The sequence below is a fragment of the Corythoichthys intestinalis genome, chromosome 21, assembly GCF_030265065.1.
Source record: "Corythoichthys intestinalis isolate RoL2023-P3 chromosome 21, ASM3026506v1, whole genome shotgun sequence".
Lineage (NCBI taxonomy): Eukaryota > Metazoa > Chordata > Actinopteri > Syngnathiformes > Syngnathidae > Corythoichthys > Corythoichthys intestinalis.
The window spans coordinates 16,917,563-16,942,083 of NC_080415.1; the positions used below are offsets into that span (position 1 = coordinate 16,917,563).

A 24,521-nucleotide genomic window follows, 5' to 3' on the forward strand; every position below is an offset into this window, starting at 1 on the left:
GAACATAATGAAAGTACTGAAATTGATTTAATAATGGTAGGATCAATTATATCCTTACAACATATAGGAAGACAATCTAAATGACCTATATAACTTGAGTCATTATATAATGCAAATAAGATTGCTTAAAAGTCGGTGGGGATAATTTGAGCATCCTGAAAAGTTGGTAGTGTTATGTCCCTACCGTCCCAATGCAAACCTACGCCCTTGCCCTTTGACATGGGAGAGCAAAGCATCTCCGCGCAGTTTCTCCAGAAATTGAATTTTCTAGTTGATAGAATGTTTTCGTCCACACGATGGCAGTGTCCACGAACACAGGCGGCATCAGGCACCCATCGCACGGAGGAAGAAGATTTGCGCACACAATGCACCGCACGACTGACAAGGATTGCGTGTCCCCGATGTCCACGATACATTTACAATTTCGTGGAAAAGCGTAAAAAAAGGAAGCGCCGGGGGACGCGGCGTATACCCCCCACGTGTTTATCGCACTCTGGATTGGGCCAGGACACGGAATCGTGAGCAGGGGGCGCCGGTGACCGGCTCAACTTGTGCTAAACAGTGGATCTAAACAGTGAAGGCTGCACGGAGGAGCTGCCCAGCCCGACGGGGTTTGGCCTGGTCGACACCCTCGTTTATGGAAATCGACACCGGGGCTTTCACTAATGGGCCTTGACAATTTTCTTCCAAGCGATGGAGGGGCCGCAGAAGCGTTTTTGTGCGTGAAGGACTAATATGACATTATTACACGAGTGATTGTCAGGAGTGATTTCACTTCCTTGCAGTTTCTTATGGAAGAAAAAAACAGCTGGATCAGCTAACGCTAACTTAGCTGTGGTGCTAACGTTACGTCTTTCTTTTGATAGGATACCGACACCTTCACTTTCTCCCACTAACATTTCGACTTTTGAGGGGAGAAATAATTCGTGGAACATTACTGGTCCGCACTATTAATCGACCGGGTGTTAGTAAAAATGCGGTTTTATTCTCATGTTGAATATATTGTGATGTTTTCGAGTTAGCCCCGTTCTTGCTATCTGATTTAGCAAATGCTAATTAGCTGGAGTCAACCCGAACCAAGTGCTTGGCGAGCGGTCGAGATAAACGCGTGAATTGAAGCACACTTGGCTCCTTATATTTGAAATTTGCGAGCGAAAAGTGTCGTTTTGACATAGAAGACGATGTCACGACAGCCATTGAGCTAGCGGTCCACTATTTGGCGTCTGGGCCTTAACTAGCTTACCGTGACATTTTGGGTTCGGACGCTCAAATAAATTGTCAGCAATTTGTTGACGGTCATGTTAAATGTTGATGGCCGGCTTTTTAGCACTAAACCCACGTGAGAGCATTTAACTGTTTTTTATCAATCTGAGCAAGCGCTGTTGTCCTTTTCTGTTGACATGCTTTTGTTGACGAGCTAATATTAGCCGTAGAGAAGATGTCCTGATCGCGGCAGTGTTTTTGACTTCCATCGTGGCTTGTTACAAAATACTGAAATGACACTCAAATTCCGACGAAAGAAGGGCCCTGACGCCAATAGACTCTTGTCAAAGGAAGGAAAATAGTACAAGAGGTTGGTTCAATTAACGCCATTTTAAGTGGGGCTCCGAGCGAGGGCCCGGGCGGGGGGGCTGGTGTCATCTCTTTGCGGTTAGGTGCCACCTTCCACCGGACCGTGGCTTGAACTAAGTGCCTTTTGGCGACAGAAAAGAATAAAAACTTGGAGGACATGGAGGGCCCGAGCCGAAACACTGGGTCCAGGCAGAGCCGCCGCTCCCGTTCCCAGCGCAACAGGGAGCGGCGGCGGAGGAGAGTCAACCTGGCAGCCGAGGAACGGGCCACGTCCCTCTCGTCGGGCTCCGACCGGGAACATCACGGGAACAACAGCGTCCTCGGTCCGGGGGAGAAAGAGGGTCGGCCTAGTTTCGGCCGACATAGACCCCCTCGTCGGAGGAAGAGGGAGTCAGTGTCCTGCGAGGAAGACATCATTGATGGCTTTGCAATTGCCAGCTTTGTCAGCGTGGAGGCTTTGGAGGTAAATTGTATTTCCAAAACTATGTACTAAGCAAGGGTTTGGTCTTAAAATTGGTCGGGACGATCGAACAGCATTACCTACATATATAATTTTTGCTGGGGACGGGATATTAATACGACCAAACGGACTGGGTGATCGGGGGTCACGGCTACATTTCTCACGAATATGAACCTAATTAATTGATAGGCTAAATCAGGGGTCCCCAAACTTTTTCCTGTGAGGGCCACATTTCCCTTCTCTGATTAGGGGCCGGGTCAGTTTGTAACGGAAAAAGTGTGACGATTGCAGGAGTGCCTAAATGTAAATATATTGTTTTTCAGAAAGCCACAATCAAATAACCCTTTCTGGATTCTTCACGGAACAAAAGTAAATAAAATAATAATAATATAATAATAATAACACTATTAATTAAATAGATAATAACCAAAAACCCTCTCTGGGTTCTTCACAGAAAAAAGCCAGGAAATAACACTATTGAACAAAATAAAAGATTGTTCAGGGGGCCGGACCAAATGTGGAGGTGGGCCGTATCCGGCCCGCGGGCCGTAGTTTGGGGACCCCTGGGCTCACTGATCAATGCAAAATCTACATTGATTTATACTAACTTTCAAGTGTATTGTTTCAGGTGATACACCATTTGATTAAAACTTTTCAAAAACTGCTAAAGATACATTTTGAAAACTTCCAGAATAAATGTCTAGATTTTATTAGCAAATTGAAATTGCAATATCTGAACATAAATTATATTTAGACACACACACACAATAGATACAAACTTGTTAATAATCTCAACTATCCCCCCCCCAAAAAAAATTCTTAAGACCACTCAACATTGTCTAAATAAATAAGTTAAATATAACTGAAAATAACTTCTTGAGTATAACAAATAAAAATGGAGCCTTTCCTCAGGTAAAACACTACTGCTTTTGTCCACAAGCACCACCAAACTCAACAAAAACTGAAAACTTTTTTAACCCATAAGGACCCGCGCACAGTGTCGTAAAATCATGATCTCCCGGTTGCCTGCAGTTGGAATAAATGACATTTCTGTGAAGAAAAAATTGCAAGAAGGTAATGAATCCAGTTGCGACTAAACAATAGCATATGACTAAGCCGTGTGGCTTAGTCTTGGGGGGGGGGGGGGGGCGTCATGCCAGTGAGAGAATGCCGGGCCAATGTTCTTTATATCCTGGTAGCCTCCCTTTTTTTTTCCTCCTCGGACAAAACACGAAAGCGTTAGCATAGACTTCTGTATCATATATGGGGAAAGGAGGAAGTAACGTATGCCATAAAGAAGTAAGCACATTTGTAGTTTTTTTTTGTGTGGCAGGGTTCCTGCCACCCTCCTCATAGTTATTTAGTGCCGGTGAAAGCGATAGACCCCCTCAAACTATAAAAGAGGTGTCATTCAACTAGTTGCCAGTCAACATGTCATAAATGTTATGAAAATATTTTAAAAAGGTTGAAAAGTTACCTAGCGTTGCTTTAACTCATTGTTTTCCATTGTCAACGATAGACGTCCGATTCAATTAAACTGGGAGGACTGGCTGGGAATATTCATGTTTCAGTGCCATTAACAGGGTTAGACGTCCAATCCATTTTGACTAGGATAGGCTGACAGCGACCAAAAGACTGGAACACTGGATGAATAACAGTCACAAAAGAGGACATTCTTGACAATATGAATGGCTCAAACACTTTTTATGGATTTAGATTTTTATCTCTTATTTTGGGACCAAGGAGTTGTACAAAAATACTAATATATTTAACAATTGGAACTAGGATATGTACATTCCCATGTTTAGAGAAGGTGAAATCGATCACCTGTATTAGTGTATTCTAGGTTTTTTGAAATTTTTGCCTGAAAGTTCATTCCTCTTAACTTCTTAAGAGTAATGGATGTGTGCGTGCGAGTGTGTTCATCTCTTCTCATCACACCCATCATTCCTGAACTCCTCAACTCTGACACCCTAACTTGCTTGGAAACGGCAATCCACTTTGTCAGGCCACTGATGGCTTGTGGAGAGGCCTCAATTATTCATGCACTCATTCCGGGAGGTGTTGATAAGCTGCCAAACGGCTTCGTAAGAAGAAGAATGCTTGTGAAATGATCCGCACCAGTTTGTGTATTTGTGTGTTGAAGTGGGAGTGTCACTTTCAGGGGACTTAAGCTAATCACTTTTTGATTTTATGTGTCAAAAGTCTCTTAATTGTTTTGTTCCCATTTGACTGCTTAGACGTAGTGGTCGTTATCATTAGCCTGAAACCACAAGTACTTTATTGACCAATACATAAAGAAGAGCGCTGTAAAAAGTTGATTGATTTGGACAGATTGGTGGGCGGAGAAGGGTTACTGCCTGTCACTCTTGATGCTAATTATGGCCAATCAGTGTTACCGTGGAGACCGGTTCAAACACAGGCTGGGCTGAGGCTTCATCAGCTGCTGTTCCACTAGTCAGTGGGATGTTTCTGAGCACAACCAAATCCATAACAAATGATCAGTCTAAACTAAAATGCTTCTCAATGTAGGACTTCATTTATATTGAAGGAAAAAAATGACCTGAAGCTGAAGTTTTTTTTTTTTCACTTGCATATTTTGGACAATTTTTCATCAAGCGCCTAAGTGTTTTTTTTAATTTCAGTTGCAACAGCAAGTTAAAAATGAAAGACTATTATGCTATTAGGCTCACGACAGCTACGCTATTGTACATCATGATGATGGTTTTTCTTGTCATTGTTCGTTGTAGCAACATCATAATGGAAAAGATAATGATTCAGCCTCTACTTTGTCTTTATTTCTCCTTGAGCTTACCCCAGTGAATTTGTTCCCCTCAGATGGACTGCTCTATGAAGCCCAGCCAGCACAACGACATGCTGGGAAGAAGGAACAAGGGCAAGAGGGGTCCAGAGGAGAATGGCAGGGGGCCGCTGTCCGAGCCGGAGGAAGGCGTTCCGCACAGCTACTCCAGCAGCTGTTGGAACAAGAGTAGGAACAAGAGTAGGAGGATAGAGGTGAGACACATCTTTTGGGCTTTGGTGTCTTGTCAGCTGAGTTCACGGTATCCACTTTGACTTTAGACTGTTTTAAAAGGTTACTCAGCAATTAAAACTACACTCTTAACTATTGTAACTGACATAATCTCTATTTTCTGGTCTAGGGACATCCATTGGAGACTGGCTATATTGTAAGTAGCATTTTTAAGCTGCGTTCAGACCGGACACGTTTTTTCCCCTCATCGCGCAAGGTTTTCCCATATAAAGTCAATGTTATCACGCGTTGATGCGCGACCAGTAGTTCGACCAGAAAGGCCGTGCCACCGCGATGTTGCGCGTTCAAATCGTGAGCCGCAGGAAAGATGTCCGAACTGATCTGTCTGCGACGGCATTGAAGCAGCCAATCAAGTATGTTTTCTCATTCACGTGACTTCAGTTGCTGAAGCGGTCCCAGAACCTTCGTCAACATCCAGTTAAAAAAAGTCCAAAGAAAGAAAGAAAAAGAAGAAATTAGACTACGATATTAGTAAAAAATATTAGGAGATAAAAATCGCAATACTACGATAATGAAGTCATACATTGTAATATTACGAGAGAAAGGTCAAAATATTATGAGCAAGGGCGTAGATTTGCATAGGGATGGAAGGCACATAACACACCAACTTTTCAGGATGCTCAAATTGTCCCCACCAACTTTTAAGAAACCTGATTTGCATTATACCTAATAACTCCAGTTTTATAGATAATTTCGATTGTCTTCCCATGTGTTGTAGGGATAGAAATAACCCTACCATTATCAAGTGAATTATTTCATTATGTTCAGACTTAGATGTACCCCTTTTGCTGAATGTGCCAGTCCATTTTTTTCCCTCAAACACACGTTTGATTGGCAGATGACTTGACCCCCCCACCCCATACACGCACGCACACACACGCAGCCCCGATAGAAATGCATCATGTCAAAAACATGCCACCTCCGCTGCCCCCTTCGGAGGAGGGATATTAGATTGTTGTTTTTTTTTTCTGGCCAGCAGCAGCCACATCAATTTTATAGAGTTGGGGAACACACCACTAATTTTCCTATTGAAAGTCCAACCTGCATACAGAGTCATAGCATAACATTAAAAGTGTGTGAATTTCTTAACATGCAAAACTCCTTATTTTCTTCTATTTTCTCTATTTTCTTTTCTTATTTATGTGCCGTCCCAAGCAAAAAGTGTACATGCAGGTTATGCTGTTATATCATCCCTACCAATGTTGAGACCAAACCTACTTCCTTGATTATGAGATTGAAGTCGTAATATTACAAGAATTACCTCACATATTGTAAAAATAAAGGATTAAAATTGTAATATTACGATGTTACAGTCACCTTGTTGCATATTTTAACATTATGTGAACCGGAAGTTGTTTTGTTTCACGAGCTGTGTCTTTTACCAACGTAAGGTTTTTATCAAGACAAAACTAATTTTGGCGTAATAATAGGAGATTGAAGCACCCAAAAAAGTATCAAAATTATGAGATTCAAGACAGAATATCACTAGGCATGTGCCGGTATGAGATTTTGACGGTATGATAACCTTAAGCAAAAATACCGCGGTATCACAGTATTGCAATTACAGCTCTAAAATGTGTTATTTTGGTATGTATCGGCTCAGAATTTTTTTTTCCCATTGAACAGGATTTTTTTCCACAACATATTTGCAAATTGGCAGATGTTTACAATGGCGGAAGACTATAGACTTTTAGTCAAGTTGGCTAATGGTAGAGGGGAAACTAGTTAGCCGTCTTGGCATGCTAACTAGCCACGTTGTCTGCCTCGTTAACAGGCTTGCATTATAGTATTTTACCATCGCTAGACACCAAACCAGGTGGTGGGAAACGTACATGACAGCATTTACTTACCTTACATTTCGTGAAAGTGACCAATGATGGTCACATAGATGCGAAATCATGTTGGAGGTGTTGCCTGCACGTCGGCGGACCTTCCGACTCTAAGCCGTAACCGTCTTTTTCTTTTCGGTAGCCGAAGTAGTCCCATACGAGCGACTTTTGTCTATTTTTGTGTGGGGAAAAAAGCTCAGGTGTACTAGTAGTGTCTGACAGACATAGGACAGAGCAACAACTGGAAGGGATGGGGAGCACTACAGCTCCAAGCCACAGATTTATCGCTACACTTTTGGGACCTCAAAAATAGCTAATACCGTATCTACGGTATGACAGAAAATTTTAGTGGTTTTGAAACTGTGACGTTTTCATACCATGGTAAACCTTGAAACCGCTAACTGGCACATGCCTAAATATTACTTATATTTACCGTATTGGCCCGAATGTAAGACGGTGTTTTTTTGCATTGAAATAAGACTGACAAAGTGGGGGTCGTCTTATATTAGCGGTCTAGACATTATACCCATTCACAACACTAGATGGCGCCAGATATCATTGAAGCGATGTTATGTCATGACAGATCTCCGCTACTCTCATGTTTAACCAGTTTGCATTATTTTATTGCAATGTTTTTCCTTATTCAGATTTGTTTCAAGACTACAGTTACAGTTAGACTTCACTTTGATGGTTAATGCTGTTATTGCAATTTTGTTGTTTTATCATAATAGATTGGTTTATACACATTTCAAAAATCAGAAGCCATTCATTTACGAATGTGATTGCACTTTAGTTTACATATTTAATTGTTCAGAACTTCAGATATTAAGATTTGAATGAGGCAAAATAACATGCTTTTTCTCTCAAATATATTGTTACAATCATTTGTGTGGATGTACTGTAATTATTTCTGTATAAAAATTAATTTGGTGTTCAAAAATTCTTTTTTTCAAATTTGAGTCTTAAAAAATAGGGGGTCGTCTTATAGTCAGGGCCGTCTTATATTCGGGCCAATACGGTACATTATGTGAACCGGAAGTTGTTCGATGTACGCGAAATTCCAACTTTTGGCAACGTAAAGGTCGGCGTGAACACAAAACAGCATTTGGCGACGGGTGTAGGGTGAGCAAACGATATGGCGCGATAAAACATGTCCGGTCTGAGTGCAGCTTTAGACAATCTGATCTGTGTATTGCATCTGACATATTCCCCTTCTTTTTTTGTTTCAGTGTGACACTGAGAGTGATGCTGGAGACAAGGTATGCACTGCAATTCTTCACCTGTTTTCTAAGCTAACATACTGCGGTTAATTTACAAGTTGAATTCGTTCCCTGACCAAACGCAGAATTCAATTTGCGTGTACATCGAATCAGTTTTCTCAAATGAAATTTCATTAAACCACTCCACATCCTAAAAAGCACCACCATTTTGTTTGGTTTTAATCAAGGAAAATTGTAATGTGCTTACAAATTTTTTTGGGGTAATTGTGTTGAGTCCTTTGGAAGTTTTGTATTGGAACATTCTTTAATATTTGAGTAATTCAGTTATTCCTAGTGTTTTCGGCATTCAGTTTAATATATTTTGTCTTTTTCTCTGCCAGGCCTCTGACCATGACATGGATCCAGTATTCACAGTCAGCACTAGAAAAGGTAAGTGTATCATTAAATTCTACACCCACGCCACCTGACTGAAATCAACACCAAAACCATTACCTGATTAGTGAGGTTAAATTTAGATCTGACAAAGACATTTGTAGCATAGCAGGGACTTTTTTCTAAAACAGGAAACTGCCATGTATTTCCATGACTAGATTCTTATCATCTGATAAACTGGTTTGCCTAATAATGTATTTGATGATTTGTCCAGTATAACCTTTACTCTATTTTTAAAGTGTACCTTTGTGTAAGTTTTGTGTCCTGTGTGCTGTAAATGAGTTGTACGACAGTTTAGTTAACTGTTTTTAAAAAATGTGCTTGATGAATTTTGGTTCGATTTGGAAAAGACGTTTGATGCTCGTAGTCATTTAAAAATTTGTTTTCAATAGCTATTGAGCCTCCACCCTCCACCATGGGCAAGAGCTGCCCGGGCATGCCGGTGCGGAGTGGCATCCAGCGCTTGATGGTGACGCCCAGAGTCTCTGGCCTGGAGCGAAGTCAGGAGAAAAGCCTGGAGTCGCATTTCCCAGAGGCCGTTTCGTCTTCTACCTCTTCCCCCTCGTTCCCGCGCCTGCCTTCCTGCTCCCCGGCCTCAGCGGCAGGGCCGGTCCCCAGGCCAGCTGCCATCAACGGTAATGGCGGCCGCCACCAAAACGGCAGTCCCCCGCTGTCCAAACCGAAGCCCTTCCTCAGCTTGCCAGGACGGCCGTCACACTCCCTTTACAACAGGTTTGTCATTTTTATTGTCAAAAGCAGGGTTTCCATCCACCTATTTTGATTTGTATTTTTAAATATATATGGCGGAAAACCCTCAGGTGACTTGAAGTTCCGCTCTGAGACCCCCAATTTGGGATTTTATGGGTGAAACTTGGTAATATAACAAGGGTCGCAATGCAGAAATCAGGGAGTGGTCGAGATTTTCTTTTTCAAATACTTACCCTTTTAAACTTTTTAAAAAAAAATTTCTTTGTTTGGATCAATTATTTATCATCTAAAATATCGGGGAAAATGCGACAGTAACAAAAAAATACTGTTCAGCGATAGTTATGAGTAGAGCTGGGAATCTTTGGGCACCTAACGATTCGATTACGATTACGATTCAGAGGCTCCGATTCGATTATAAAACGATTATTGATGCACCCCCCTCCTTTTTTTTTTTTTTTTTTAAATAAAGTTTTGTACATTAGTTCCAAAATTGTTCAAAAATACTCTCAGGCTAAACCAAACTACTATTTCAGTATCAAGTTAACATATAGCAGTAAACAAATATACAAAAATAACATTAAATAAAAAAACTCCAGTCCCCATTCTGTATCAGCAGCTTTAAACTACATTCAATTAATTTAATGTTGTGAATCAACCGTTAAAGTTGTTAAAATTGCTCCTGTTATTCCATAATTTCCCTTTTGTCTACTTTTGACATGTGAAAGTTTTAAAACTATTTTAAAGATAGATTCAAGTCAATATTTTACCGATTTAGGAGTATTTTAGATAAAAAGTTAATTAGGTTTGCTTGGAAGGTTCGCTACAACAGCATTGCAGGGAAGTTTACTGCTTTAAGATGGCGGCCGTTTACTAACGCCCGCATCTAGCTTTTTGCAGATGTGCTGCTACCGCTACCGAGTCTCTAATCCATCTAGTCCTATATGAATGATATCTACCGTAACATTATGTAGCTTAGCTGTACTTGTAGCAGCTTTTCGGCAGCAGTCAGGTATGTTGTTGTGTTTTTTTATCTCGTGGCATGAGTTGAGCTAGAGCCGTGAGTTGAGCGTTGGCATTACCCGAGGGGCCGGTTAATGAGAAGCATAATGTTTAGCTACTCCCGCTCCGTTCCGTCCCGAAGTCCGCGCGGCGCGCTGAGTGTGTTGTACTTCCGCTTTACTTGGCATATTTCAATAATCGGAATTTGGATGTTTGTGAATCGTTCTCGAATCTTCCACGGCCGAATCGCGAATAATCTAAGAATCGGAAATTTTGCACACCTCAAGTTATGAGGTAGATATCCGTGACCAATTTACCGACGCTATTTTTTCCATTTGTTTAAAAGTTTAAAATATGCGAGTAAATACTTTTATAAAGTTTTTTTTTAAAAATAAATATTAGACATATAAACATTTTGAATATAATTACTTACCTTCCTTTATGGCTGGGTTGAAACAAAAACGGTTGCATGGTGTCTGTAAACGGGGGTCTTCAGGGTAAAACGGATACATTAAAAATAGTTTGGGGGGTTAATGCGCCATGAAACTGCCATAGCAGCATATAGACATATAGTTCTATCAAACACAACAGTTCTTTTGGCTTAAAATACAGCAGTTTATTTTAAAGAGGGGTGCAAGAGAAGAAACTGCTTTTTCAGCCTTCTCTGTATTTTCCGCCATATATATTAGTGTTGTTTTTGGCAGCCCTTTTAATTTTTGTCTTAGTCTGTTGAACGAAAATACTTATTAGTCTTAGTCATATTTAGTCATTTCACAATGTGTTTGTCTAGTTCTAGTCGACGAAATCATGACAATTTTGTCTACTTTTAGTCAAGTTACTCGAAGTTTTGTCTGTAAAATTCAAAAGTTTTAGTCCATAAACAAATGTTTCCAACAACTTCAAATAAACGTAGACAGAGGAGCACATAATTTAGCATCTCCAAGAACAACACAAACTTGGTGATGATAATGCACACTCAACAGGACAAGCATTACATTCTTTTTCATTTAAGCCATGAACTTTATGTACAAAAAAAAAAAAAAAAAGGGGTCTGGGCCTCTAAGAGGATTCTCGCCATGCTAAATGTAATGCTAACGCGACGAGTTACATTTAGTGTGTGATGATTACTCAGCACAGACCTTTAAAAGCTAAAGCAACATTGCAAGAGAAACAAATTTTACTATGTGTTTCCAAATTAGAAAGATGGAGCTCAGCCTAGCTTAGAAGCACATCCTAACACCAGTGAGAATGACCGGTGGGGTGGCGCACCACATGTCACATGAGTGACATGAACCAAACACTGCTACGATGCAAGCTGATGTACTCCATTTACAATATGAGCATTTTTGTCTCGTCAGACGAAAACTGAGAAGGGTCTCCTTCTCTCCTTATGTTCTCGTCTCCCTAGCCACATTTTTAGCTCGTCATCATCATGTTCATCGACGAAATATTTTTGTTATCGTCATTGTTGATGAAAATAACACTGATATCTATATCTATATCTCTCTATATATATATATATATTTACATATTTAAAAAAAAAAGATGGGAACTAGTTCAAGAATTTTGAAAAGGAAAAAAAAAATGCTGAGTATGAGTTTAGCGCCGATTGTGCTAGTAGAAGAAAAAAATGGTGGCGGATAAGGAAATATGATACACACAGGTCATAAACTGTAGTATTTTAAATGCTGAAATGTTTCAGCCAGAGTTTGAAATGAAATGCTGTTGGCCAACCTCCTCAAAGTCCTTGCATACGCTCATAGAAAAAATGGAGAACGATGCGGTGGTCTACTCTTAATGACATTCTCTTATGACATCTTTCGATGGCACACATATCACACAAAAGATGATAAATGGAAACAGGTGTGAATCAACATTTCTTTAGAACATTTTGACTAAATTTGCTGAAAAACTATAAACTTTTGAATGGAAACACAACTCATGTTCACGTAGTGTATAAGTAAATTTTGTAAAAGTCGAGTTGTGGCAAAAAACAAGTTGCGTCTCCTTGAGATTTCAAGCATGTATAGTCAAGCCATGACCTTGACTAAGCTAATCATAAGTCATGTCCCACAGTCTTGCCCAGTCACAGCATATTTGTACACATTAGTCTCTTAGCTCTAAATATCTGTGCCCATGTGTAGTCGTCTAACACAGTCACATCATTTCCAAAGTCTTATACAGGGTCCTTTAGTATCTGTTATTCTTCTTTAACACAAAACCAACGTCAAGCTAAGTTAATGTTTGAGCAGCTAGGTTTGAGCTCAACTGTGAAATTAACATAGCTCACATGTCAAAGTTTCATCTCTTCCAGTTATGGTCAAATGAGTTCAAATTCAAAAAGTAACTAGTTGTACTAATTACTTTTCCACCAAAAATAATTCAATTGGCACCCAGATTACTTTTTCATAAATGGAAACAGTTGCTTGGTAAAATAGTTCAATTTCCAGTTTTTGAGCGAATTTTACTTTGTATTAAGTAGAACTGCAATAATAACTGGTACAGATTGTTGACTAATTGAATTTACTTGATTACTCTTCAGTATGTGCTTTTAAATTAAAGAGGCGGACATCATGTGGCTGGCTGAGCAAGTAAGCTGTCTGTAAAAAACAAAACAAAACAAAAAGGGCGGTTGGCACGGGTTTATAACTCTGACATCACGTCATTTTTGATCCGCATCGGCTGGCACATTCTTTTGGTCAGATCGTGTTTTGTTTCAGAGCCGGTTGTATGAGTGTTTCCGACGTCGTACCTGCAGCCAATTCAAGTTCATCAAAACTGTACAGTATTTAAGCGATCCAAGAGAAGAGTGCCGAGATATTAACTTGCTGGGCGCCATTCGACACCTTTAATTTTGCCATTTCCAGTTTGCCATGTTGATAATTGTGATGTTTTGGTCTTACTGCAAAGAAAGAGGAAATGACGATCGGCCCGCCATGATATTTAAGTCTTCAGTCTCCTTGGTGTGACCTGGGAATCAAACGCGTGCTTTCACACATGCCTCGTTCCGGGAAAGTCCCGGACATAATACTAAGACGCGACCCATTAAATATCCGCATAATCATCCGGGTCAGTCGACCCGGGAAATCTCTTTCACACACAAGGCTACCCATTTAAATCCAGGATTTTACGGTGTTCAGGAAAATGTGAAAAGGGCTTCAGTCATGTCAATGATGGGTAAAGTAATTGTGACTGGAGCCTCTGTAAAAATTTTTTTTTTTTTGCTTCCAGGAGCAGCACTCCAGTTAAGCCAACATCTGTTGCATCGTCTTCATCTTCCATGCGCCCCCCAACGCCCTCCTCCAGTGTCTCTATGTCCTTCATTCGGGGCGCAGGGTCCTCTGGGCCCCTCCGACCTCCTTCTCGGGCCAACGCGGGTGCTTTGTTCACTTCTTCACCAGGCCTGCCTCCCCCTCCACCTTTACTACAAGGCCCTTCCCACTCATCGGCTGCAGGTACAGTGAACAAAGCTATCTTACTTTGAAAACAAAAATCAGGAGCTTACTTGACATATTTTCCACAATGTAATGCAATCCACCATAGATCAGGAAATGCTGCGGCAGAATTTAAACTTCCTGAACTCGCAAGAGCGCGAAGGCAGGCGTAGCGCTCCGGGAGCCGAAGGTAGTAACGCCACCGTGGGTCGCTCCACGCCTGGCGGGGCGTCTGCGTCAAGTTCCACGCCAGGATCGACGGGCAGGACGTCGCAGAACCAGCCCAGTGTCCAGCCGCTGGCTTACCAGTTCCATCAGCACAACCACCAGCACCAACATACGCACACGCACCAACATTTCACGCCCTTCTTACACCCACCCGCTGCTGCACCGCCCCTGGTAAGGAGTATCCGTTGCCGTATGTTAAATGTTAGTCAGTCTGGAATAATGACTGAATCCCAAATTTGTGTTGTTTAAATCTTTAGTTCGATAAGTACCCAGGCAAAATGGAAGGGCTGTACCGGCATCCTGTAAGTATCCCCGATGATCATGATGTCATGCAAAAGTATTTGCCTGCATCCTGATTGGTTATTTTATTGGATATTTATCACTTATAAGTGGTACTGATCTTGAAGCTTATTTTAATATACAGGTCTTAATGCACAAATTATTTTTTTGGGTCATATCTGATCTTTTTGTGTGACCATTGAGACTTTTTTTTTTCTATAGCACCCGGAAAAGTAGTGTTGCACCGATACCAATCGGAAACCCGGCCGATGCCAATACAGTATCGATACCACGCTTTAAATTTTTTTTTCATACTAAATTACTGTATACTCACTTGACTAAAGTAAATCCGCTGCCACTGTCCCAGTTGTCATGGATTGGCCGTCTAATAGTGATAAACTACCGTAAGTGGTGGCAGGATGCATCTTGGACAGAGGAAGAAAACCTGTCAAGACTGTTAATTAATAAGTAGTAAATGCCTATCTGGTATTAAAAGTCTATTTGATGATACAAACAGACAAAAGTGGCACATACTTTTTATGGCCCAATATATTCTGGTGCTGCTTGGTTGAATCTTCCATTTGTCTGTGTCTGTCATGACAGTTCTTCCCACAATACCCGCCACCACCCTCAGTGCCCAATATCCAACCTGTGATTCCTCCCACCGGGCCATTTAGCTCGCTGCAAGGAGCATTCCAGCCAAAGGTGAGAAGAACGTTGTTCATACCTGCTGTGAATCTGTTCTGAGTGATGTGATCCGTAGTGGGCGGTTACTCCTTTAGCTCTCATGAATGCACTGGAGGAATCCGGATGATTGTTCATATCCGGTCTAGAAGAAAACATACGGTATCGGTTTGGGATTTTTCAGCTTGTTGAACATTTTGTTTCTGTTCGTTTGGTCGGTTTGAGTAGGTTTCGGTCACGTGTTTTAGCTCTTCTCATTTAGTTTTGCTCAGATCTTGGCAAAATAATTTTGTCTTGTAAGCACATACCTTGGATAAAGTTTCCTTCATTTCCATAAATCAGTGATTCTGTACCATGTAAATGTAAATAGTAGGGCTGTCAAACGATTAAAATTTTTAATCGAGTCAATCACAGCTTAAAAATTATTCATTCATTCATTTTCCATGCCGCTTCATCCTCACGAGGGTCGCAGAGTTGCTGGAGCCTATCCCAGCTAACTACGGGCAGTAGGCAGGGGACACCCTGAACTGGTTGCCAGCCAATCGCAGGGCACAAGGACACATACAACCATTCACGCACACACCCATACCTACGGACAATTTAGAGTATTCAATCAGCCTACCATGCATGTTTTTGGGATGTGGGAGGAAATCGGAGTTCCCAGAGGAAACCCACGCAGGCACTGGGAGAACATGCAAACTCCACACAGGAAGGCCGAAGCCCGGGATTGAACCCTTGATCTCAGAACTGTGAGGCAGACATGCTAACCACTCAGCCACCGTGCCGCCCAGCTTAAAAATTAATTAATCGTAATTAATCACAATTCAAACCATCTCTAAAATATGCCATATTTTTCTGTAAATTATTGATGGAATGGAAAGATAAGACTGATATATACATTCAACATACTGTACATAAGTGCTGTATGTGTTTATTATAACAATAAATCCACAAGATAGCATTAACATTATTAACATTCTTTCTATGAAAGGGACTCACGGATAGAGAGACTTGTGTTTCTTAAAAGATAAATGTGAGTACAAGTTAATAGTAATTTTATATTAAAACCCCTCTGTATGTTTTCGTTTTAATAAAATTTGTATGATTTTCAATCAAAAAATAAATAGCTCGCCAGTGTTGACTTCACAACGTAAGAGACCTCTGATAGTTTTTATATTGTGACAAAATATTGCCATCTAGTGTATTTGTTGAGCTAAACGAAATGTTTGAATAGAGTTTGACCAAAGTCTTGGGTATTATTTTGCATAGCTATTTTGATTGGGAAGGTTAGTTCTCTTTGCATTGAGCGCTTTTCTTTTTGTGAACATTAATTTTTTTGAGAGATGGGACTATCATTTTTGTTGTGCTTTCAGTAAATGATACTGTAGCGACTTAACTGTTCTGCCCAAATGCATGATGGGAAGTTGGGCAACCATGACTGTCAGTGGTAGCTGCAAATGGTATATCTTCTCTGCGTTGTGTTCAAAACAGGGTGTTAAGAAAAACTTTATCTCCTGTTGTCCTTCCCCATGTCACTCGCCACAATAGATATAGTTGTTGTGGAAGAGATGCCAAAGCGTATGCCAATAAATAGCGTGGCCCCAATGAATGCCTGTGTCCACTCCACTCGCTTGTCTCTGCCTCTTAGCCCTCAATATACAAAAAACGGCGCCATTGTAGTCTGTTTGCGGCAATGCATGAGTGGGTCGTTCCGCACATGCGTTAAATGCGTTAAATATTTTAACGTGATTAATTAAAAAAAATAATTACCGCCCGTTAACGCGATAAATTTGACAGCCCTAGTAAATGGACAACCCTGTCTTTGGTAATGTTTTCGAACAATTGAGTGTCTGATTGCTTTTCACTGGGTTCTTTTGTGATAGAAAAAGCAATGTGAAATTAATCTGCTGTTTTTGCGGTTAAAAATATATAAATATATTAGGGATGTACCGAAAGCAAAATTCTTGGCTGAAACAGAAAACCGAATATTAGAAAACACATGGCCAAAAACAAAACAAAAACAGAAAGGCCGAAAAATACACATGTACTGTATATAATCCATTTTTAATTTCATTAAAAAATACATATTTTATTTAATTATTTTCGGATTGGTGCCCTTTGTCTTGGTATTGGTTCTACAACTCAGGAGGCTCTAGGATTTTTTTGCACCCCATCAGAAATCGGAACTCAGGGCAGGTTTGGTACACTCGAAAAATGGGTCTCACGCCTCAAATTGCTAAGCTAAATGAGATCTCGATGTATGTTTGTGTGGAACCGTAGTTCAAAACAACAAAAAGCTATTCCCTTTACCCCAAAAATAGTAAAGCTCTCCTACTCCTTAAAAAAAGACTCAGAGTTTTCTTGTGCAACAAGTGGAATCAATCGAGAGCCAGGCGAGTGGGCAAAGTTCTAGCGGTGACGAAGCTGAGCGAAGTCGCTCCCGGCCGGATTAAACGGCGACTGGCAGAGAGAGTGTGGAAGTCGTAGGGAAAAAAGTGACAAAAAGAGGAAGTGGTCGTGCTATAAACGTATTGTACTAAACCACAGTAAATGCACATGTATGCATTTAAATACAACTTGTATACTCCAAACGACTCACACACAGGCTCAAATGCACTGTACTCAATGTGATGAGTGACATCAATTAAAGGCAATTTCAGAATGAGTGTGTAGCAGCGATGAAGCAAATTTTATTTTCCTTCATTTAATAATTTATGTATTTTTTTGATTCCTCAAAACACTTCCATTGCGGACAATTTTGGCTATGGGCCAATAGTGTTAGCTCGCCATGTTTTGATTACGTCATCACAAGAGGACTCAGGCTCTTAACACTTTTTGGTGGTAAACTTTCGGCCTTTTAACCGAAAATGCAATTTTAGCTATTTTCGGTCGAAAGTTTTTGCGCCAAAATTTTTGGTCACATTTTTAATATATACATATAAGTTGACACCACTTGCACTGATTTTTTTGTGTAGGTGACCTATGTTTACTGCCATGCTGTAGTATAAGCACTGTGTGTTAACTGGGATTTTTAAAAATTATTATTACAGTTTTTATAAACATTTTCTGCTCAAGTTTGTTAGAATATAGAATATGCTTTAGTGTGTGTTTTAATAGGTTTACGTGTGTTTCAAGTTTTGTTGTGTTACTTTAAAGCTTTGATTGTAATAAAGACATTTTAAAGGGATCCACGGATAGAAAGACTTGTAGTTCTTAAAAGATAAATGTTATTATAAGTTCAAATAATTTAATATTGAAACCCCTCTTGATGTTTTCGGTTTTATACAATTTGCAAAATTAGTTTAACTAGTAGGTTGCCATTGTTGTTGACATCGCATGGTTACGCTGCCGGGCTTCCAGAGTTTGACTCTAGCGACATAAACATGTCATCTGATCAACCCTTTCAATTTGAACCCGAGAGGAACATTAATGAGCATGATAACCCTGTCGATATTTCACAAAACGAGCAGCAAAAGCAAAATGAACAGGAAAGACGAGGCGAGAGTAGGAAACAAAAAAGTAAAGACGCCTTAAGAAAATACTCAAACATAGTAATATCAAATAAGGTTGGTTTGAATGTACTACATGACTAATGTGGTCATCAGATCAACAATCTGCTTTAAAGTTACCGCAAGAAAACACAATGCTTAAAAGTATGAGAAGGAAACCCATGCAAAAAGTATTTTTGAAGCAATGAAAAGGTAATAAAAGACTCAATAAAAACACAAATAGTAAGTAGTCACCACTTTTAACCGATGAGCGCATGTGTTGGACGTCTTGCTGTGTAGAAGGAACTGCAGTAACCCGGTAGTATTCGTCGACTGACAGTGACAATCTACGTTATCACCCCGAGCATCCGTTGCGTGCTTAAAACATGGCTCCCTCCATAGGTCAAAACATGTACTAAATCGTATAGATTTTTAAATCAATCGCAATATTTTATGTGTTTCTAATAACATATTTTAGTAAAAGAGCAAAATTGTGGCTTATTAGAGCCTACAAGTCTTTAAGTCCGAGGTTCCCTTTAAAAAAATCTTTTTTTATTTATTTTTTTTTTTATTTTTTTTTTAATATGGCTTGTGTGGTCATATTTAAAGATTTGTGGGTGGTCTGGAATGTAATCTACCAGCCCTGCTATTAGTTTTAGTGCAAGCGTAGAAGTGAAAGGTTTGCATTATCCTCGTCTACATTTAGTGTCTGACAGCTTGTCTTTTGCGACAGCCTCTTGTCCCTCAGGGAACCGGTCCGGATCTGAGCACTCGCCTCGGGGTTGTGCCTCACCACCTGCAGCCCAAAGATCACCGGGTAAGAAGGCCTTGTTTTCAAGTCAGTCCCGTCGCTTCTAGAGTGACTTTTCAACATTTTGAATAAAACGCCATTATTTATCAAGCCAGGTTTTGGTTCAATGAAGTCAAAAAGTCTTTTCTATTTAGAGTGACAGATGTGGATTAAAAATGGATTTACAACTGTTTTCTCTCGTAGCTAACTGATCCATTTGGGACTTCGTTGAAAATCAGTAATGTAAGCACAAACAGATGTTTTGAATGCACTGGCTCAGTTGATCTTTCTCACTGCTTCATTTACACCGCACTAACCCCACGTTGGCTCACTAATGCTCGTTCAGTGGCCTTGCACACCACTTAGATATTCATATTTCATTATGCTTTGTCTTCTTCTGTCTCCACTTTGGCCGCTTTCACTTGTAGTAGAAAACACAATTTTGCGAGATCACTTATAAATGTGTATTGAGTTCTAGTGAGTTGGCCAGGGGTGGGCAAAGTATGGCTTTGTGCCACATGCGGCCTACACTGTTTTCATCTGCCCCACTGAGCATTTACTTAATATTTGTTGCATTAATTTAGCAGTTTAGCAGAAGTTGATTAAAATGCTTATATGTACAGTGGGGAGAACAAGTATTTGATACACTGCCGATTTTGCTGGTTTTCCCACTTGCAAAGCATGTGGAGGTCTGTAATTTGTATCATAAGTTCTCTTCAACTGTGAGGGACGGAATCTAATACAAAAAAACAGAAAATCACGTTGTATGATTTTTTAATAATAAATTTGCATTTAATTGCATGAAATAAGTATTTGATACATCACAAAAATCAAACTTAAAATTTGGTACAGAAACCTTTGTTTGCTATTACAGATACCAAACGTTTCCTTGTTTTCCTTGACAAGGTTTGCACACACTGCAGCAGGGATTTTGGCCCACTCCTCCATGCAGATCATCTCCAGAGCCTTCAGGTTTCGGGGCTGCTGCCGGGCAACACGGACTTTCAGCTCCCTCCATAGATTTTCTATCGGATTCAGATCTGGTGACTGGCTAGGCCACTCCAGGACCTTAAGATGCTTCTTACGGATTCACTCTTTAGTTGCCTTGGCTGCGTGTTTTGGGTCGTTGTCATGTTGGAAGACCCAGCCACGACCCATCTTCAGGGCTCTCACTGAAGGAAGGAGGTTGTCAGCCAAGATCTGGCGATACATAGCCCCATCCATCCTCCCCTCAATACGGTGCAGTCGTCCTGTACCCTTGGCAGAGAAGCAGCCCCAAAAAATGATGTTTCCTCCATGTTTCACAGTTGGGATGGTGTTCTTGGGGTTGTACTCATCCTTCTTTTTCCTCCAAACACGACGAGCCGAGTTAAGACCAAAAAGTTCCATTTTGGTGTCATCCGACCACATGACCTTCTCCCATTGCTCCTCTGGAACCTCCAGATGGTCAGTGGCAAACTTCAGACATGTCTGGACATGCACTGGCTTCAGCAGCGGGACCTTGCGTGCACTGTAGGATTTTAATCCATGACGGCGTAATGTGTTTCCGATGGTTTTCTTAGAGACTGTGGTTCCAGCTCTCTTCAGGTCATTGACCAGGTCCTGCTGTGTAGTTCTGGGCTGATCCCTTACCTTCCCCAGAACGAGGCAGATTGACCGTCAACTTGAACTTCTTCCATTTTCTAATAATCGCTCCAACAGTTGTTACCTTCTCACCAAGCTGCTAGCTTATTTTCCTGTAGCCCATCCCAGCCTTGTGCAGGTCTATTATTTTATCCCTGATGTCCTTACACAGCTCTTTAGTCTTGGCCATTGTGGAGAGGTTGGAGTTTGTTTGTTTTGAGCATGTGAACAGGTGTCTTTTATACAGGTAACAAGTTCAAACAGGTGCAGTTACTTCCGGAAATGAGTGGAGAGCAGGAGGGGTTCTTAAAAAAGAACTAAGAGCAGAAATATTTACTAGTTGGTCATGTATCAAATAGTTATTTCATGCAGTTAAATACAAATTTATTATTTAAAAATTATACAATGTGATTTTCTGGATTTTTGTATTAGATTCCGTCCCTCACAGTTGAAGAGAACTTATGATACAAATTACAGACCTCTACATGGCTTGCAAGTGGGAAAACCAGCAAAATCGGCAGTGTATCAAATACTTGTTCTCCCCACTGTATGTGCTAGTGATGTTTTAAATGCGCAAATTTACTTTGATTATATGTTTGATTTATTGTTAATTAATTTAGTCACTGCTAATGAATCATGCTTCAGTGCGGCAATAGACACCAAATCCATTCTGAGTGGCAATGTTAGAATCCCTAGATTAATTGCAAAATTAGATTAATAGCAAAAATTAGTCAAAAGATTAAGCTTTCAAATTCAACAATTAGTCACAAAATACTTCCTTAACTCATTCACTCCTAATTATGTTTCAGTGCCATTCATGCCGATGGATGTCCAATCCAATCCAATTGGATCTGGACGTCTATCGCCATGAAGGGCTGCCAGTGAGTCATTTCATGCAATATGCTACTCATATATAATTTTACTGAGACTAGCATTAATAATGTGTTTTTTTAAATAAACTTAATTTACTTAAAATGTATGTAATATTACTAATAAATCATGTTAATTATCATGGTCTTCGGAAAAGACCAGGTAGCGTATTTAATTATAAATTACACAAAAAATCATGTATTTTACATAAATATTCAAATTTAATTGTTATGATATATATTTGTTTGACCTGGCCCACCATTTTAAAAATAAGTGTAGCCATCGGGAGCTATAGCTTGCCCACCCCTGTCCTGAATAGGCTGACCATAACGCAAAAAGTAATGTCTTGGCTAATTTGGTTTAGTCATTGAGTAACACATCAAACATGTATTTTTGTGGTGTGCAGAAACCTGGAAAGTGGTGTGCTATGCATGTATATGTGGCCTGGATGATCCTGAGCCATCAGAAGAAAGTAAAGGTAGGCATCTTTACAGGAGAAACACTTGTATATCGCCTCCAAAACAGATTTTTGATTTGTGTTTTATGCTCCTGTTTTTTTGAATTAGCTGATGCAGGCTGATCCTCATAAGTTGGACTTCCGCAGTGACCTGCTGGCCCGTCTTCCTGGAGCAGGTGGACTCGGCCCCATGGGGCCAATTGGAGGGCCCTTACCTCCAAGTCACGACCTGACCAGACCTCCCAGTCTTTTCTCAGCGACAGGTGCAACCAGTCAAACAGCATTTGTATTTTTTATACACAGACGTTGACCAACAACTGAGCGAGTTAACATGCAAGAAGGTTGTTTTTGTATCGTGAATTGACCACGAGTGGATAGTTTAAAAAAAAAAAAAAAAAGATTTCGTGTTATTTGACCAACACAGATTGGTTTAGAAAAGAGTCTATATACTTGAGTTTAGCTTTCTTACCGACAATGAAAGTTGGAATTTGTGACACATCAGTTGAAAAATATTTTCATAAGCGCTGTGAATGTTGCCGTCATTAGACTCATGTTACCTCCCTGCAGGTGGAGTCAATCCGTCCTCAGCGCCTTTCATCGCCCCTTCAGCACCACACTCGTCTTTCCTCGGCCCAGCTGCACATTTGGGTGAGAGAGGTTCCTCAATTCGACACCGTTTCTCTGAGTTGCTCATTATAAACATTCTCGGGCTATTTGGTTTGCATTGCAGGCTAAATAAGTGAAATCGAGTTAGCTTCAGCATAGAAAGACTGCAGAGAGGAATTCTACAAAGTAGTTTTAATGAAAATGGTTGTATATATTTCAGGTCCATATGGTCGATCTCCACCCTTTACCCCTCTGGGACCCCTCGATTCTGGTGCCTTTGGGGGACTCGGAAGCCCAACACTGGGTCAGTCTCAATGTGTCCCTATTGTTTCTAATATTTGGCTTCTGCTTGACTCTAATAAACAAATCACACCGGGCTCAATTTGACAAACATTAAGCATTAGGAGTTGCATCACATAATTGCTGTTTTGTATTGGCTCACTCGTAAGTTGTGACACATATCAATGTCATATACAACATGCTCACGTTTAAGTCATTCGCATTTCTTCAAAGAAGAGACCTAGCGTCTAGTCTAGGCTAGGTTCATATCGCAGGTCTTCATGCACAATTCCGATTTTTTTGTCATATGTTTTTTAGGCGTGCCCGCTTAGACTGCCTATGTCTATTCTGCCCGTTCAAGTAGCACGCATTCGCACTAATTCGCAGTCCAAGACGCGCTGAGCAACTGACCCGCATGCGCAGGAACATCATAACAAATGACTAAGCATGACGCACACACAGACATACAGTATGCCCAAACTCCCGGCCGTGTAAGCAATCTTGAAATATTGCTAATTTGGAGCACAGAGAAAATGGAGCATTCTCGGGCTTCTCCTTCCCCAAAAGCCATGTTCAAACTAGAAGCTAACTACGGCTGCAGCTATCGAATATTTTAGCAATCGACTAATCGACTGAAAATTCTATCGATTAATCGAGTAATCGGATAAAACATTTTTTTTTTAGGTAAAGAGCAATTATAAATATACATGAGAAAAAAAGACATTTAATCCGATATTGAACCATTTTCAGTCAATCAATGTCTTCATTTCCGATGTACATTGTTGAAAACAGCCAAAAATTGCATCTCAGATGGAACTAGAAAAAAAATCACTTTCACTCAAAAAAGTTAAAATCTTATTTAAAAAAAAACATATTTCTTACCTTAAAATGTAATTACGCTTGATAACACTCACACACTTGAAAGCTATGTGTTTTCCCCACGTGTTTCAATTGAATTTCCATTTGTGTCAAGCCATTTTTAAGTTCTAGTTAAGTTTTAAGTTAGTCTAAACTGTAAGTAGTGATAGGATTTTGAGTTTTTGCAGTGTTCAAAATAAATGTATAATACCTGCCGGCAAAACGTGATGCTTGGAACTGGCAAAATTAAACGATTCCTCAAAGTGAATAAAATTACTCGGATCAGTTTTTAAACTCGAGTTGCTCGAGTATTCGTTTCAGCTCCAGAGCTAACGCTAGCTGCACCGCTACTGTAGTGCCCTGTCTCTGTCGCTCTTTTCTGTCGTAATTGCTGCATAAATTCGGATTCGGGAGACTTGAGAGTTCAGACCGCTTCTACATTCTGGAAAAATGTGGCCCGGATTGGATTTAAACCACATACGAAAGTGACCCAGACCGGATTTGAAATGGTCCACTTCTATGCGACTTGTCACGTTCAGACCTTCAAGTTAATGCCTCACTCGAGTCGGAAAAACACGAAAAATTCGGATTCGTGCATTAAGATCTGCAGTATGAACCTAGCCTAAGTCTCTACGTCTATGTAAGAGCTACGT

The 24,521-nt window shown here is 40.3% G+C and overlaps 1 protein-coding gene and 1 long non-coding RNA gene across 3 annotated transcripts in view; one reads left to right on the forward strand and one right to left on the reverse strand.

Moving 5' to 3' along the window:
* Positions 1–327: 327 nt before the first annotated feature.
* Positions 328–24,521, forward strand: part of fbrs (fibrosin) — a 28,040-nt gene continuing 3,846 nt past the window's right edge. The window contains exons 1-16 of one of the 2 annotated variants that reach the window (XM_057826484.1): positions 328–2,035; positions 4,871–5,047; positions 5,194–5,220; positions 8,143–8,172; positions 8,514–8,562; positions 8,958–9,297; positions 13,504–13,727; positions 13,816–14,105; positions 14,192–14,236; positions 14,817–14,918; positions 19,119–19,202; positions 19,380–19,418; positions 22,075–22,146; positions 22,235–22,388; positions 22,693–22,773; positions 22,952–23,035. In XM_057826484.1, coding sequence (XP_057682467.1) covers positions 1,730–2,035; positions 4,871–5,047; positions 5,194–5,220; positions 8,143–8,172; positions 8,514–8,562; positions 8,958–9,297; positions 13,504–13,727; positions 13,816–14,105; positions 14,192–14,236; positions 14,817–14,918; positions 19,119–19,202; positions 19,380–19,418; positions 22,075–22,146; positions 22,235–22,388; positions 22,693–22,773; positions 22,952–23,035 — 2,104 coding nt within the window. In that variant the 5' untranslated portion in view covers positions 328–1,729. The remainder of the gene's footprint in view (positions 2,036–4,870; positions 5,048–5,193; positions 5,221–8,142; positions 8,173–8,513; positions 8,563–8,957; positions 9,298–13,503; positions 13,728–13,815; positions 14,106–14,191; positions 14,237–14,816; positions 14,919–19,118; positions 19,203–19,379; positions 19,419–22,074; positions 22,147–22,234; positions 22,389–22,692; positions 22,774–22,951; positions 23,036–24,521) is intronic. The other variant, XM_057826485.1, reaches the window with a different exon arrangement.
* Positions 3,873–18,736, reverse strand: LOC130909718 (uncharacterized). Its single transcript, XR_009061789.1, has 4 exons — positions 18,641–18,736; positions 14,941–15,042; positions 4,848–5,007; positions 3,873–4,504 (listed from the first exon to the last, which is right to left on the reverse strand). It is a non-coding gene; the product is annotated as an uncharacterized LOC130909718 (long non-coding RNA).